The sequence below is a fragment of the Leiobunum rupestre genome, chromosome 2 (genome assembly GCF_980474605.1).
Source record: "Leiobunum rupestre chromosome 2, qqLeiRupe1.1.hap1, whole genome shotgun sequence".
Taxonomy (NCBI): Eukaryota; Metazoa; Arthropoda; class Arachnida; order Opiliones; family Sclerosomatidae; genus Leiobunum; species Leiobunum rupestre.
Window position 1 is genome coordinate 20,111,484 of NC_143385.1, and position 14,824 is coordinate 20,126,307.

Below are 14,824 nucleotides of genomic sequence, written 5' to 3' on the forward strand. Positions count from 1 at the left end.
TGGCATTTAAAATATCTCAATTTTTCGGTAGTAAAATATAAGGTTATACTTTAAAAGAAAATTATTCAAGTCAAAATAAAAAATATATTGGTTCTTATACTTTCCTATTTCAAATAAACGCCAAGAAATATTTTTCTTTGATTTCGATAATAATTTTTTTTGTTACCCACACATTTTAAATAAGATGGCGTTAACGCTATGGGAAAATCGTAGTAGCGTCATAGTTTTTTGGCGCGCCCGTAGCGAATTGAAATAATATTAATTTAGATTAACTGAAATATAATTAATTGAAAAATAATGTTGTACATTAGAAGCAAAAGATGGTGACAGCGCTATCGATTCAATTTATTTAATGCTGTTGCAATAGCCTGGGTTAGACAAATTCATCACTCCATGATTAAAAATAAACTGGCCGCTTTCGATGCATTGGGTCAATCTTTAGTTAAAGGAAAAGTCCAGGTTGGGTAAAACATGGATCTATTTGAAAGATCATGTTTAAATTTACTCAAAAATATCAGTCGTAAAATTGTATCTTTTTTTAATGACGAGAAATTAATTTTTAAACGAGCCAAAATTACCCGCCAAGCGATCTGCCATTTTGTTTCGCGGTGACGTTTTAGGACTTTAATCACGCGCTGTTCGCCCTATAACAGTGCTCTGTTTCGGCGCGCGCTTGCCCCGCGTGCGGTCTGCGGAGGAAACACTAAAGAAAATGGCAGCTCGCTTGGCAGGTAGATTTCAGTAGTTTAAAAATTAATTTATCGTCATTAAAAAAAGATACAATTTTAGGACTGATATTTTTGAGTATATTTCGACATGATCTTTCAAGTAGACCCAAGTTTTACCCAACCTGGACTTTTCCTTTAAGCGTTCGGGTTCTTTTATTTCATTGCAATTTAGTATGTTGTTATTGTCTGAGCTTGCCCGAGCTGTTATTAGCTCTAGGTGCAAGGGAGCTTGGCGAACACTTTTGTGTGTACGAGCCCCGTAGTACGCATACATGATGTATTGATGTAGGTAATACAAAAATACAAGTACTATGTTTTATATGATATATTTATCAATTATAACACTTTTAACAATTGAACTATTACTGTTTGAATGAAAGTGTTGCTTATTTAACTCACTAAGGGGTGTAATTAAAACCTAAGGTTTCAGGATAATTTTGCTTCATATTAAAATTTCCTATTAAAATGTGAATTATGGTAAGATTAACCCAACAAATATCCATTAATGCATAATATTATTAATTGTATCAATTTGAAGAATATGGTTGACAATTTGGTAATTAATAGATCATTGCAATTAGCCCAGTTTTATGACGGCTTATATTCATGAGGGGTTTAGAAGTTGTCATTTCGAATTGGATGGGCGTTATTGTATACTTACGCACATTTTAAGTTTCGTATGAATAAATAAATTTAACTCTATCTTATGAGCTTGAAAAAACAACTCTGTGAATTGTCTAAATTTAAAAGTTGTAAGTGGAGGTCTATTTCTACAAGAGGGTTTATCCTTTGAGCAATGATTTTTCGGCAGACAAAATTGGTCGCAAGCAGCATTTGTAAAACAAATACCGAGGGCCAAACTATTTTTTAGTCCAAGGGATGAAGTAGAGGCTACAATTTGTTTTCTAGTCGAAGAAGCGCTTTATATAAAACTATTTGTTGACTTGTACCCAAATCAACCAGACTAACGGGAAAACACATCTTCATACGACTGGGTTAGATTTAACTATCGTGTTGCCACCAGTACTGGAAAAAAGAATGGGGTTGGTTTTGTTAAAATGAGGGTTTAACCTTTTCTTGTTCTACATCCAAAACATGATCCAAATAAATATGAAACAGAGGCAAATCGGCTTTATCATGGGCTGCTAATGCTTTTGTTACAACTAGAGATGAGTCTTCATCAATAGGAAGTTACACATCTTTTAGCGAATCTTTTGAAAGCAATATAGTGGAGATAGTGGACGTTAATAAATTAATCAAAATTCGTCGTACTCTACGGACTGGTACCACACGCATCATCAAAACTATCCAGGATGAATTAAAGAAAAGAACTCCGAATTTGGATACCACATATGAGAGGGTAATGCAGCTGAAAGAGAAAGAAAGAAAGTTACTACTAATGAACGACCCCATCCAAGCTGCCATTGACGACGCCCAATTAGACGAGGAGATCATGGGAACTGAGGAGTGCCACGAGAAAATTAAAACCTGTAACTAAATGCTTTAAAAGCTCTTCAGAACAGAGGCAAGCCATCGGCCAACTCGTCAGACGAAGACGAGACCGAAGACGACCGTTCATCGCGCCCATCCCAGGCTCCCCTGATGAAACTGCCTCAATTAGAAACCAAAGGTTTAACGGAAATTGCACAAAATGGCTAGAATTCTGGGATCAATTCGAAACGGCCATTCATAAAACTGAAATTGATTCTTCAGCTAACTTAACGTATTTGCGTTTCTACCTCGATGGCCAGCCAGCTAGAGCGATCGCGGGTTTAAAGACCACCAGTTTGAATTACTGTTCCACAATCAATATTTTTAAAAATCAGATTGGCAGTAAAGAATCTATAATTAGCGCTCATATGGAAAATTTATTTAAAATCGCAGCGGTTGAACAGTCTAGCAATGTCGTCACGTTGAGGAACCTTTATGATCACGGCGAAATTCAAATGCGAAGTCTACACACAGAAAAATATGATTGTAAATTTTACAGTAACCTGCGGTCAGCATAGATGCGAGCAGAATGCTGTTAATTTCACAACCAACTCTGACTGTTTTTTTTTAATGTCATGCTTCCTGTTAAATTTACACTCTGCTGTTTAAAAATACAGCAAGATAAAATTATATTTACAAAGTATTGCTGTTTATTTAACCTTCATTCCAGACGTATTTAATACGGTAAATGCATGCAGATTTTACAGTAAAATCCAATGTTTGCAAAATTCCAGTGTTTGCCGTAGTTTTAGTTATCGTACTTAGTACAGAACCCATTCACAACCTTAAAATTTAATCAAAAAATTTGCGGATAAAACCATTTCCACGTTGGTTTAATTAAAAAAAAATTCAAATAATTTATTAATCAATTCATGATAGAAATATTTAAAAAAATATTATTACTTTGCCAAATTTTTTCATAATCCAATAGAACAATTTTAATCAAAAATATTAAAATTAACTACAACTCTAGTTGATCATGGTTAGCTCGAGCCATTGTAGCTTAGATTTATAGGGAAAACCAAAGTAAAGTAAACTATTAACTTGGTTTCAAATTATTAAGCACACGATGAACAAGGGTTGTAATTAAAAAACCATTTTGCGTGGGATGCTACTTATACAAAAGAGTATATAAAAATATTTTTATCGGATATTATTATATTTAAAACTAAAATGAAACTTGTGTGATTTTAAAAAATATTTTGACAACTAAATAATAATTAGTTGTTTTATATACTAGCGCTTGCCGTTTATAACAGAAAAAACAGCAAAGTGTGGTAAATTTTACGCATTTTTGAAGTAAAACGTCATCTACCGTTTCATATTGTTAATTTTAATATAACTGTCATTTTAAAAACCGTGCGAATATGAATTTTTACAGTAGCTACTGTTTTCTTCAAAATACAGCAGAAAGCTGTAAATTTTACGACAAACTTCTGTTAACCCACTTCAACTGCACCTTGCTGTAAATTATAAACCGTATTTGCTGTTTTTTCAACAGTTAGTTTTGAGTGTGTAGAAAATTTAGGTCTACCAACAGAAGCGTATAGCGCGCTGCTCTCACCAGTTAAACTTATACCGGAAGATATAGTTATAGCGTTTAACAGGGAGCATGAAATAGACTCGGGATGGAAAGTAGACGATCTATGTAAATTCCTTTTACGTGAAGTTACGAGTCGAGAAAGAGTAGCGGCGCTATCTAGATCTAGAAAGATAAACAGTAAGGTCAAAAAACAGAAGTTAAAAGTATATATTTACGTCCCGATGACAAGAAAAAAGATGCTTTTCCGTCATCCGCCTCCGCCTTAAGTGTCACCGCGAGTCCGAAGTTTTGTCTGTTTTGCAACCTAACTAACCATTTCACCAACGAATGTACCAAGCATACGCCTGAAGAAAGACGAGCCATTATCCAGCGCCAACGTCGATGTTTTAATTGCCTTAGAGAACACCACCGAGTTAGCGAATGTCGCGCCGGAGTAACGCGGTGTAAATGGTGTAAGCGAAAGCATCATTTAACCCTTTGCGATTCCAAAGAGAGCGACAAAAAGCTCAGATCCTAGAGAACAGGCAAAGGTTCAAACTCCTAAAGAGCAGCGTCCTCTCGTCAATATCGAGTGGAGCGGACTTTGTCCTTCTCCAAACCGCATAAGCGCTCGTTCAAGATCAAGATGGCCAAAAATCCCAGCAGCTTCGCTGCCTACTCGACATTGGAAGTCAATTATCCTTCATAAAAGAAGAATATCACAACGCCTAAGCCTAGAAGACTAGTGATTTCGGAAAACGAACCAATTCTTATTAATCATTTCGGTAGTGATACTCTCGTCTACGCGAAAAGAAGAGAGGTACGCGTCGTATTACGTAATGTCCACGATCCTACTAAGTCAGTCTCCATTGACGCTTTCGAAACGCCGAAAATATGCGGCTCGGTTACTTCCGTTCCGAGTGGTGATATAGTGAGGAAAATGCGAAGTAAAGGTCTAGTCATGGCCGATTACTCCGGTACCGAAGCTCAGTTTAAAGATGAAGCCGCAATTGATATTTTAATCGGTTCCAATTTTTATTGGACGGTTGCAATGGATAAAAACGAGCGTCTCGGTAAATCAATGGTCACGATCGAAACGGTCCACGGATGGACCATCCAAGGTCCCACGAAAATAAGCGTTGGGACTCCTGTGGTTGGTGAACATTCCGTGACTGTCACGCGCGTCGCCGCAGAAACACTTTCGGAAGAAGAACTAGTCTCGCGTCAACTACGTCTTTTGGGATCTCGAAACCATGGCTGTTAAACCCGAAGAATTAGAATCCACTAACGACACCGACGTTTTAGAAGCCTTCAAACAAACCGTTCGGTTCACCCGAGAACGGGACGAAGTACCGGTGCCATGGAAACCAAACAAGAACGCCCATGGAGATAATTTAGCCGCGGCTACGACCAGAACCCTCCATTTATTAAACGAGCTAGCGACAAATCCAGTTCTACTCCTGGAATACGATGACATGTTAAAGAGCCAACTTCGAGAAGGCATAATTAAAGAAGTCGATCTTTCTGTTACTTCAAAGGTCCTATACTATTTTCCTCATCGAACCGTCGTGAAAGAGAGTAGCGCTACTACCAAAGTTCGCATCGTATTCGATGGGTCGTCGCCTAGAGGAAAAGCTTTATCACTGAACGATGTCCTAGAGTCCCGCCCGAGTTTAAATCGAGAAATAATCCACGTATTAATCAACTACCGAGAGCATCGCGTCACGTTCTCCAGTGATATTGAGAAAGCATTCCCCGTTGAGCCCCGCGACAGGGACGCCCTTCGATTTCTCTGGACAACTGACATCAACAACCCTAGGAAGGCTCCACTTAAAAAATCCGAAGCGCGAGAGCCCCGTTTGGAGCGACTTGCAGCCCGTTTCTTTTAACCCAACCCTGAAGCATCATATCCAGAAGTACGACCACGAGTTTGAAGAGACGTGCAGAACTCTATCGTCAGGACTGTACGTCGTTGATGTATTATCCGGAGTGGAGAGCGTAGAGAAAGCGCACAAAATTTCCGAAGAGAGCAAAATGATCATCAGTCAGGCCGGGATGAATCTCCGTAAATGGAATACAAATTCATCGGAGCTCCGGAATCTGTGGAGCCGTGAATGTCAGGCCAATAATTCATTGAGCAATTTATTCAATCCAGAGAAGCTCAAAGTCCTGGGGTTAATTTGGAATAGCGAAGAAGATACCCTGAGTTTTGAAATTAGTAGCCTGTTAGAATTCCTGGTTGAAAAACAGGAGATAATGAGATGGGTGTTGAAATCCCTGGCGAGAATTTAATATCCACTGGGCCTCCTTTTCCCCTTCACAGTCCAAGCCAAATTCCTTTATCAAAAACTATAGAACTGGCAACCCCGTTCAACAGCTGGTGCTCCGAAATCTTCATCCTCCGAAAATTAAAAATTCCACGATTTTATGTATAAAAAATCAAGGAAAACAGTCAAATTACCACAGAATTACATCGTTACGTCGTCGCCAGAGAAAAGGGTTTTGCAGCGGTCGCGTATGTTCGTTACGTAACTGACCACGGAAAAGTTGGAGCTACTCTCATCGTCGCTAAAACTAGAGTTTCACCTATCAAAAAGATGTCAATCAATCGCCTAGAACTGATGGGTGCAGTCTTGGGTGCCCTATCGAAGAAACCTGAAACCCCTTATATGTGGACGGATTCGACAATCGTCCTAGCCTGGATTAAGGACCATTCATCTACCTGGTGACCTTTCGTGTCAAATCGGATACGAGAAATCCAAACCTTGTCAGATCCGAAAAGTTGGAATTATTAATCAACCAAGGTCAATCCGGCAGATTTGCTAACCAAAGGAAAAAGTACGGAAGACCTCCTAACTAATTCCAAAAGGTGGCGAGGACCTCCATATTTATTCGGACCAACTTATGAAACTCAGTTCCGAATAAATCCGAATCAGGAGCCGTATTCCCTTGAAATCCTAGAGGAGATGAAAGTCGAAGTTCGCTTCGCCCTACAAGGAGCCCTTACAGTGACTAATGTCAAACGAGAACCGTTGCTCGATCTAAAAATATTCAGTTCCCTATCCAAGGTTATCCGTATAACGGCTCAGATAAAACGATATTCCAGAATTTGTATAAAAGAAAAGCTTATTGGCCCCTTAACTGCTGAAGAAATCCAACGCGCCGAGCAAATCTGGGTGAAAATGGTCCAAAAAAGAAGCGTTTCCGCCCGAAGTTACTAGGCTACAGGCCAAAAAGGAAATTGACAGAGAGTCATCAACTCGATCTCTAGACTCTAAATTAGACGAAAATGGCCTAATTGTAGTCGGCGGGAGATTAAGAACCAATTCCCTGACGTACAAAGAGACCCATCCCATTCGAATTACGTGAACACTATTGGATTACAATAAATAAAAGCATGTGCGATCCATTATATCAAGAATTTTTTATTGAACTGAACCCCTACATCTCTTGCGCCCTTACATTTTTGGAGGCACCGTCGAGATGTCTTTGTGGTGGTGAGTAGGGGAGTTTTTCCTGGTCTTATCCTGGCGTTACCCAGTCATCTGGGGAGGCGTTGAGTGGCTAGGGAGGACGGTCAAAGGGATTGGTATTCATCGGATTGTGATTGGTACTGGGATCCGGGCGTCTAGTTCTGATGTGGATACTGATTATTTGGCCATGTGAAGGGAGGTGATAGTTTTAGAACTCCGTTGACAACGTCTTGGGGCCAATCCAGGGCTGAGGGAGGTTGTTACTGATTTATTGAATCTGATTTCTGGGTGGCCATTGGCTTCAGGAGCTTTACCTACTAATCCTCGTAACATTGGAACTGCGGTTCGTGGACCGTTGCATGGTTTAGACTCCTCTGGGGTATTATCTGTATGTGAGGTACTGGACGGTGCTGAAGTTCGGGGAGAGGAGTCCTCTGCGTCTCACGGTCAAAAGGAGAGGGTGGTTGAGTGACCCATATTTGCTGGATTTTAACTGATTTAGTTCAGGGTTTGTCCAATGGGGCCCCACGGGTGGGGTTTAATAGGCATAACCCGTTTCTTCTTTCATCGCCTCTAGGTGGATCTGTACATCCAGGGCCTCAGGGTCCTTCCGAGAATCCATTTTCTCACTTGGGTACACCTGGGCTTTACCCGGTGGGTTAGTGGGCTGGTATTCATCAAGGGTCCAGGGTGACCATGTCTTTACCTACTTTTTCAGGCATTCCTTTGCAGAATCGTCGGGTTTTTCAAGGTGACATGGAAGATTATATCCTGTTCCATGGTAGTAGTCATCAAGCTGTGGTTGTGGTTCCGCGACTTTAAAAAGCACCTTTATGGAGTTATTACCTGGGATATCTTTGTCCGTAAGTTTCGGGATCGGTTTCTTTCCCCTGAAAGAGAAAGTGTTCTGATGGCTGATTTGTGGGGTAGTTCAGTTGGGGGGGGGGGAGAATATTCCGGATTTTCGTCAGTGGGTGGTTGCTTTGAGTTCCCTGTTGGAGAGACCATAACCAGAGTCCGACTTTTTAAGATAATTCCTATCCAGGTTTGATCATATGGTTCAGGTCTGTTTCTCCCGGGTGCCTTGTAGTCGGGTTGTCTTTCCCGGTTAAATAGAGATAACCCACCTTGGCTACAGGATGAAACCACCATTCCTAAGTAAATGGATTCGGGAAACTCTTCGTGAAGCTTTTATTGGGGTCGTGGAGGTCTTCACTTATCAGTTCTGACTCTTTTAACGTTACATTATCTTCGGTTAGCTGTGGTGGCCGGTTACCGGGAATTTATATGCGTGTTTCCAACGTAAAATGTTTTTAGATCCTGGGGCCAAAGTTTATGTAATTTCCAAGTCATTCTTGGCTGAACTGTGGGTAGAGGTTGATCTCCACTTTTCCCTGTGGGGGGCCAATTGGTGCTTGCCTGGGGTATGCCCTACAGGATGTGGAGTTTTCCGAGGACATTGGGTCTTTTCCGGTTACCTTTTGGTTAGTGGAGCACCTATGTTTTAGCCTTGTACTGATGTTCAACTTTTTGGACATTATGGAGGATATTGATAAAATCGCCTTCATTACTAGGGAAGGGAAATTTGAGAATCTGGTGATGCTTTTTGGGTTAACTGAGGCCCCAGCTACGTTTTAGCTATATATAGGCTGAGATGGAAAATTGTAGTAAAAATTGAAAAAAAAATTATATTAATGTGGAAAAATAATTGAAAAATTTAATATTTTATTGTAAAACATATTGATGGTACAAAAATATTTGGATCCAGAATGATCCCTCTTGAACCTCACTAATTATTCTCTCAAATTCCCTTCCCTTCTTGGCTGCAGTGAAATATACACGGTTACCTATATATCCTCTTTTTCCTCAGCGAAACTGAGCTTTTTCCTATAATTGCAATATTTAGTCCAGTTTGTTCTTGGTAAGTTTCAAAGTATAGAACTTTATAATTTAGATAAGGTTTTTGCACCAGCAGCCACGTCTGTTATACAAAAAAAATTAGGACTAGTACTTCAAAAATTCGCCAAAAGCTGGTCGCTTTTTAGTGATTCTTTATCATTGGTTTAAGAGGATATTTTTTCTATAACCTGCCAAGAAAAGAGAGGGGGAAGCCAGAACAAATAGCCGAGGCCCATGCAGCTTAGGGGCCCGGGTTTGAACAAACGGGGTACACTGATCCCAGGAATATCTCCGAAAACGTTTAACTACCTCCAGCCGGGGTTCGATCACTGTGACTTTTCATGTGGCTAAATAGTTTTCTCCCACGGATGGCGTCACTGACGCTATGTAGCCCCTCCAGATATTTTGTGGGCTTTACCAAATTACACTGGAGTAATGGTGGAAGTCAAAATAGTTTAGGCGGGGGGAAGCAATGCTTGCCTCCAAATCAACAGTGACGGAATTCGAGAAGACGTAGTAAAAGGGTGATTAAACGGGCGAGAAGACGTGTGAGACGAAAAATTTGTAAAGCTAACTATGAAGATTTAGATCTGGGTTTTCTGAATATCGAAGGAGGTCGACACAGGAGTACTTGGATAGAGCTCCAAGCCCTCATTGAGGATTACAATATTCCGGTGTTTTGTACGGCCGAAACTCACTTGAGAGATTTAGAGAGCCCCGATCTGCTACCTGGTTTTAATTGGTTTGGCGTCAACCGCAAAGGTTCTGAGAAGCAGGGTGGTGGAATTGGCGTCCTCTTTCGGGATACTATCTCTTGCAAATCAGTCCGCCTTTGCGAGGAGCATTTTTGGATCTCGGTTGACACAGCTCATGACTCCATTCTTGTGGCTTGCGTGTATCTGGCTACCGGAAATGGGGCTGATGTTAAAGCCTGGAATAACGATATTTTTCGGTGTCTTACTGCGGATTTGGGACAACTAAACCCTGACGGTTCCATTCCTACTTATATTGTTGGAGATTTCAATGGCCACGTATTCGAACTAGACGGGCGCGAAGATGTTACTGGCCGTTGCACAAAGGATTGGATCGCGATGCACGATTTGTGCTTTCTGAACCTAGACTCTGGATTATGCTCTGGGAAGGTTACTAGGACCGCGAGGGGCGCATGTACTAGTATTGATTTTGCCCTATGTAATGAGGTCATGCATAGCAGAGTAAAGAAACTGACTATTGACGAAGATGGTATTCTGGGTTTAAGTAGTGATCATAACGCTCTAGTTCTGACGATATCTGGAGCGCTTCCAAGAAAGATCGATATGCCGGTGGTACAGTGCCAAGAGCGATGGCGCATAAATGATCCTGAGAAGCTGGCAAAATACGCTCAGGGGGTAGACCGTACCATTCTTGACCTCCCTGAAATTACCTATCAAAATTTTCAAGAGGCGATTTCATAGTCTGCCTCGAAGGAGCTAGGACTCACGAGACCGGACTCCCGTCAGCGTCTCCAGAGGCACTGGTTCGATAGCGAGGTTAAAACTGCCATCCATGATCGCGAGAGAGCGAATAGAAGATACCGAAAACTGGCAAGGAAGGAAAACAAATCTGCGGCAGAAATTCAAGAGAGGGATCGCCTTTGGAAAGATTTCCTGTCTCATAAGCACAGAGTTAAACGCTTGGTGGCCTCGAAAATCAAAGAGATCAATTCGCGAACAGAATCGGAAATTAAGGCTGCGGGAAGTCTGGCGGCGAAGAAATTCTGGAAGCTTTTTAGGGACGACAAATTCATATCGAGTAAAACTTCCATGTCATTGAAAGACAAAGATGGAAATACTCTCTCTGACGAAGGGGACATCTCCAAGCGCATAGAAGAATTCGTGTCTGACGAGGAATTGAGTCTTTCGCAACTTCACGCCACGCTTCTTCTTCGCGATTTGACGGCGCTACCAAGTCACGTTCATGATATTGTGCTCAATGAAAATCTAATGAATCCTATAACATTTGATGAACTTAATGCCACCATAAATTCTCTTCCGCTTGGCAAAGCCCCGGACGAAGACAAAATTTGTAACGAACTTTTACGTGCCTTGCCACGGTTTTCTCGGACGGCTCTTCTTGACCTCTTCAATCAAATTCTCGATACCAATTCTATCCCTGATGCCTGGTCGACTACTGAAATCCGATTGATTTTTAAAGGAGGAGACAAAGACCCGGAAGAACTTAGCGCACATAGACCGATAACTATCTCTCAGTGTCTCTCCAAACTGTAAATCTAGATTTTGAAGAATCGCCTTGTTCGGGAAGTGGAGGGAAAGCGCATATTGGGTGAACTGCAAAATGGATTTCGCAAGGATCGTAGAGGGTCGGATAACCTTTTCACGCTCACGCGGCTTATTGAAATTGCTCGTATCGAACACTGATCTTTATTCGTCGCTTTCCTTGATCTTAAGAAAGCCTACGATTGCGTTAGTCGATATATTTTATGGAGCACCCTCCTGCATCTTGGCCTTCCTTTGAATTTCGTTGACCATCTACGTGCCATTTATGCTTCAACAGCTTACCGATACTGGTTTGGATCTATTTCAACGGCATTTATTCGGTCTACGGTGGGTCTGAAGCGGGGATGCCCTCTGTCTCCTGTCCTTTTTGCTCTGTATCTGGAGCCTCTCAACCGTGCCCTCTCCAAGTCAAATCTCGGCTTTCGCCTAAAGTACCCGTCTCGTACCGACATCTATACTATCCCAGGGCAATTCTTTGCTGACGACTCGAACGCCATTTCAGAGACTTTTGAAGAGCTTCAAATCCTCTTGAACATCTGTGGGGAGTACGCTACAAACTATGGGCTCACGTTTGGCAATGAGAAATGCAAAGTCCTTCAGTACTCGGGCCATCAGAGAAGGGATAATCAACAGCTGACCCTCCAAGGATCACCGATCGAGTTCGCTACTCAGATAACATACCTTGGCATTTCGCTCTGTTCCGACATGGCCTACCTGGCTCCTCATGAAGATAAACTTCGACCAAAATCTGGAAGACTACAGGGGGCTATCAAGCGCAAGGGTTCACATTCTTATAACCCGTACACGGTCACTCGTACGCTTTGGAAATCGGTCGCGGTACCCTACCTCTTTTACGCGAATGAAGTCCTATGTTTTAAGGAATCAACCATCAGACAGCTTGAGCAAGCGCAATTCTCCGTCGGCAAGGCAGCTGTTGGGGGAAACTTTATGACCGCGAAGGCGGCGATCAAGGGCGAGCTAGCTTGGTCCACATTCATCGAACGTGAGGCACGTAGTAAGCTGGTCTATTTGGGTCGATTAATCTTCATGTCTTTGGATCGTACCGCGGCCAAGGTGTACAGGTACTTAAGAGCCATGGGTCACCTGACTTGTTGGATAAAACGGGTTGAAGCTCTGGATCACACCTACGGATATGGCCACCCGCGCGGTGGTGCGAAAACGGCCTCGGAGTGGACCAAAATTATCGAGAAGGCGGTCAAGGAGAACAGCTCGAAGAAATGGCGTCAGGTGCTGGAGAAGCACGACAGTCTCGCCCATTACAGGAGAAAGGAAGACGTAATTGGAGAGAGCCCATAACTATCTAAAGGGGCAACACAGTGTCGGGAACGCCATATATTTGTAATTTTTTCTTTAGATAACCTCATATCTGCCCCAGTAGTAACGGCTATCTTTTGAACTGATATACGCTAAACATTTGTTGCACGCTTGCTATCAGGATTTGCTCAACTGGTGTCAGTCCAGTTATCTCCTCTGGTATATCTCCGGGTTTCATGATATTTTTATTGAATACTTCTTCTACTAGTACCGCAGAACGTGTCGTCTTCTAGTTCTTCGCTTTAGCACTTTGAGCATGTTTGATAAGGAAATATGTTCGAAGATTCGACAAATTATCTTTGAAAAAAGAACCTTCATCATTAGAGTTACTACGAAATGTAATTCCATCCCTATGACGTTGAGTTCTAGCAGCGGAACCCACTGGACCACCAAATCTTCGCTTTTGCGTAAGTGCGGTTCGAGCACATTAATTACGAACAGCAGACTAACAGATCTTTGTTTTAAATATCGGGGTTATTCATAACCGTTACCTCAAATTAATTAATCTATGTAATTAAAATTTTGTTAGAAAACATTTTAAGGGACCGTTATTGTCGTCGGTAGAATTGAAAAGAATTGCAGCGTCAAAACCTTTATGGAGATTCTTTTTTAAAAAATTGTGTTCTCAAGATTGTTCCGATGTACTTTATATTGCGTAAATCTTCAAAAATTAGCTACACTACGTTACGTATCGGGTTTCGAAATCGGTTGAGTGGTCATCGAGTGAGGTTAACAGCCAAAAATATTCGCTTTAATTAAAACCTATCGTTTATAAGGAATATAAAAATTACAAATTAACGATTTATTATTCCAATTAATAATCTACTTCGTTTTAAGAAAATTTATAAAATGTCCGTTAAAAGCCCGAAGATTTCGGGAGTTGATCGGATTAGTTGCTTGGCGAAAGAACGTCAGAAAGCAATCAATTAAATTCATAAAAAATTATATATAAACATTTTGAATTTGATGATCAGAACAAATCGCGTTTTTAAATTAGAATAGCATGTAAAACTTAATATTTTCGGTTCAAATCGCACTCAACATTTCTGCCTTAACACTCACAATTTAATCCAGTACTGATGGGAGAGTTAACTGCAAAGATAAATTATAACCGAAATGTTTCACCAAAGCAGTTTAAAGACAGATTTTAGAGAAAGGGGCAAAGTTGGAACCCATAAAGGTTCAGATATTAATGGTATTTTAGTCTTAATGATATTTTTGGGAATAATTTAAACAAAACGAAATATATTTTAGTTTAATTCACAATTGCTTGAAAATATGGTCATAACATTTTGGTCACCCTTTCGTCAATTGATTTACATAATTACCTAATGGAAATGTATATATTTCAAAACACTTTGCTTTATTTGAGCCTTGAAACCGTAATATTAAATTGATGAAATATCAATTTATGCAGTTCTCAATCAACAGCAGAGATTCTCTCTTTGTAAAAAAATCACTTTGTTATAAAGACTGTGGGAAGATAAGGGATCGAATTGCATTCTGCTCCATGAAGCGGAAAATACAAAAATACAAAAATAACCCAATAATCACTCTTTGACTTGTCGAGGTTAACGGTAATAGTTAGTGTAGGGAGCTGTTGGCTCGATCTCGTGGCATGCAGGGCTTGCCACCACCCTCCTACGCATTGTAACCTGGCCACCTGAATTAATGGCTTCCAAAGTCGCATGGTGACTTAGGCCTAAGGTGGTGCCTTGGGTATTAGCCTAGCTGATTATTATTATTATTTAACCAATTAGCTGTTTTTTAGTACAAGAAACAATAAAATTTTTAGAAAGTTTTTATGTGTAGAGTCAGTGAACCTAGAAAGTATGAAGTTATAGAATTTAATGGACTAAATGTTTCTAGGAAAACAGAGGCTAAACGTTTTAAGATCTAAAAATATTTAATTATGTGTAAATAAAAAAAAGTTTTTTTTTAAATTACAGAAGGAATTAACCGATTATCCCATCTGTAAATTACGAAAACGAGGTGCATTCGGTAAAGTAGAATTGGAAAAATTTAATTTTTGCATTTCGTGGCGGAGCTGGTAACGAACTGCACAGGCTATAGTAAAACGCCTTCCATGACAAGAATAAA

The 14,824-nt window shown here is 40.6% G+C and overlaps 1 protein-coding gene across 1 annotated transcript; it reads left to right on the forward strand.

Annotated features, from left to right (window-relative positions):
- The first annotated feature begins 4,994 nt into the window (after positions 1-4,994).
- LOC149956310 (uncharacterized) lies at positions 4,995-6,470 on the forward strand. Its single transcript, XM_090166845.1, has 3 exons — positions 4,995-5,435; positions 5,587-6,021; positions 6,186-6,470. The coding sequence occupies exons 1-3, from the start codon at positions 4,995-4,997 to the stop codon at positions 6,468-6,470; spliced, it is 1,161 nt and encodes a 386-aa protein (XP_090022971.1).
- The last annotated feature ends 8,354 nt before the right edge of the window (positions 6,471-14,824 follow it).